This window comes from Penaeus japonicus, unplaced genomic scaffold (genome assembly GCF_977035675.1).
Source record: "Penaeus japonicus unplaced genomic scaffold, GWHDUDI00000001_assembly GWHDUDI00000010, whole genome shotgun sequence".
NCBI lineage: Eukaryota > Metazoa > Arthropoda > Malacostraca > Decapoda > Penaeidae > Penaeus > Penaeus japonicus.
In genome coordinates this window covers 39313349-39315848 of record NW_028234412.1, presented here as the reverse complement: position 1 = coordinate 39315848, position 2500 = coordinate 39313349, and the positions used below count along the sequence as shown (strand labels likewise).

Below are 2500 nucleotides of genomic sequence, written 5' to 3'. Positions count from 1 at the left end.
CTCCAGAAATTAAAACAATTACTGCATACTGACCTTAAATGGTTAACAATAATATTAGTACTTCATAATCACACTAAATATATATTTTCTCTTTAATCCATTCGCGACAGATGACATAATATCTTTACACAGAAATATTTCAGTTCCCACAAGATGGCCTATCATGACACGATCTGTCCCTCTAAATACATATTTTACATAGTTGCATTTGAATAGAAACATTGTTCTCAACTTGCCCAAACAATAAAAAAAATATAAATACAAAACCGCCTCTCATCACCCCAATCTGAGAGGAGTAGCGGGATATCCTGCCAAGAGAGATCTCTTCCCTAAAGGCTGCACGTACTTGTTATCTTCCCGGCAGAAGCAGCATTAGGCAAATAATCACCCCATCATGAATGGGATAAGCACTTGGCAGACGCAGAGATAGGCAAATAACCGCTCCATCAGGAATGGGATAAGCACTTCAGAACACAAAGAAATAGAAATAAACAACTTACACTCATTGAAGTATACGGCCTCACTTCCGACGGGGTGAGCACTCTTAGTCCTCTGGAATAGTTACGGCAGATATTAAGATGAGCCTCAGATCTATAAACTGTACCGAGAAATATAAACAAGAGAAGAATACAAAGAAATATAGACAAGAGAAGAATACAAAACAAATCTACAAACATGAATATGAAGTCACCCCAATCCCCTACATGTGGTTTAAAACCCCTAAAAAAATAAATAAATAAAAATAAAACATGCAAGATCTTCCCTTCAAATTTCACACAGGAAAATAAATACTTACAGATTCCAAGGATCGACTGAAGTGCTCATGGACCTATAATTCCTCCTAGCATTAGTTCTTGAGGTCAGAGCTGCACTCTCCCGGGCTACAACTTCTTCAAGTACACGTCTTTGCACTTCACGTTCAATTAAGAGAGCCAATCTAGAGCAAAGGTGATACAATCATTATTAAAACATAATGAAACTTGAGTTTTATAAACCCAAACTATTTTTTATTCTTAACCCATTCCCGCCGGCACTGTTCCGTCTTTCCATGGCTGCAATGCCGGGGCTCTTGAACGCATAGGCCTAAATCAATTATACGATTGACGGCGCATGCCGGCACCCGGCGCTATGCATATTACATAATCGCCGTCTGTGGACGGCGGCCAGCGGTATTGGGTTAAATGAAGAATTCTTTATCAAACATTAAACCTCTATTCCTACCTATCTTCTTGAAGCAGGGAAGAGTCTAATGGAAGATCAGTGGGTCTTTCAATTTGGTGTCCGTTTTCCTTGTCTTCCTTTGCTTCTTGATCTCTTTGGGTCTTGTCCTTCTGGGCAGCTATGTCTTTCTTTGCTTCCAACGGCTGGCTGAAGAGCTGGTCTTCCAGGTTGCAATAATGCTGCTTTAAGGTCTCAAGTTCACGGATCTGGTGGTTAAAATCTTACTTTAAAATATTGTACTTTTGTCTTTATATTTTTGTTGATATGAATGGAAGATGTTCATATTAAATACTATATTCAAGATAATTATACATGTCTTCAAAATAGTCTAAAAAATCTTGTCTAAAAACAGAAATTCAAGGCCTTCAAGAAAGTAACATGGGAGTTAGTTCTAGTCAATAAAGATGATCACAGAGAAAAGGGAAGTCCACAATGCCAGCCAAACCCCTATTTACTACACCAATGGAGAGGATCGTTAATTGGATTATTATGAAAAAATATATTTTGGCAAAAACTGCACTTACCTGTTCACTGACACTGGTGTCTTGCTTTTCTGATCCTTCACGTAGTCTTAGTAGCACCTCTGATGCCTTGGCAACTTCAGCCTCAGGAGAAATAAGAGCACTACTTTCACAAACATCTTCGATACCCGAGTGCCATACTGTCGACTTTTCATATTCTTTATTTACTATTACTTTGTCTTGTGTTCCTGAAGAACCTTCAGTGTCAGTACTCTTTTGATTAATATCAACTTGACCCTGATTTTCAAAGTTCCCATTTGCACAACCTTTATTATTATTATCTAACTGTCTGTTGTTATTGTCAACGCAAGCTTGAGGTACATTCTGGTCACTAGAGTAACTATCAGAGGGTGCGCTGTACACCTCATAGGAAGACTCATTTCCACTTGCCTTGTAGGAATATGATGTAAGGGTTTCTTTCTTGTCATCGGCCTCTGCTGGACTTAATATATCTATGGCGCCTTTCTTTAGACCCTGAGAACCTGATACCTTTATTGGTGTAGACGTGGCAGCTCCTGCAATTGGTGATCCATGGGGTATGCGCTCACCTTCTACTTGTAGGATAGGAGATGTAAGGAAAGCTGCTAGTTTATCTTTGGCTATGGCACTGGTACAATCTGGTGTTCTGGGAATCTCTTCTGCATCAGTTTTGATATTCTTTGAGGGAAGCTCTTCACCTTCACACTTTAAACTTTTAACTGCACTTGGTAAAGGTTCCTCTCCTCTCGCAAGTGATAGGTCACCCCTTACATAATTAT

General features: G+C 39.2%; 1 protein-coding gene across 1 annotated transcript in view; it reads right to left on the bottom strand.

Moving 5' to 3' along the window:
- The window catches only part of Klp98A (kinesin-like protein 98A), a 25188-nt gene that overhangs the window by 6713 nt on the left and 15975 nt on the right, over positions 1-2500 (bottom strand). The window contains exons 16-19 of the mRNA XM_043035755.2: positions 1746-2500; positions 1222-1427; positions 797-937; positions 501-552 (exon numbers count right to left, since the gene is read on the bottom strand). The exon at positions 1746-2500 is cut by the window's right edge and continues 260 nt beyond it. Coding sequence (XP_042891689.2) covers positions 501-552; positions 797-937; positions 1222-1427; positions 1746-2500 — 1154 coding nt within the window. The remainder of the gene's footprint in view (positions 1-500; positions 553-796; positions 938-1221; positions 1428-1745) is intronic.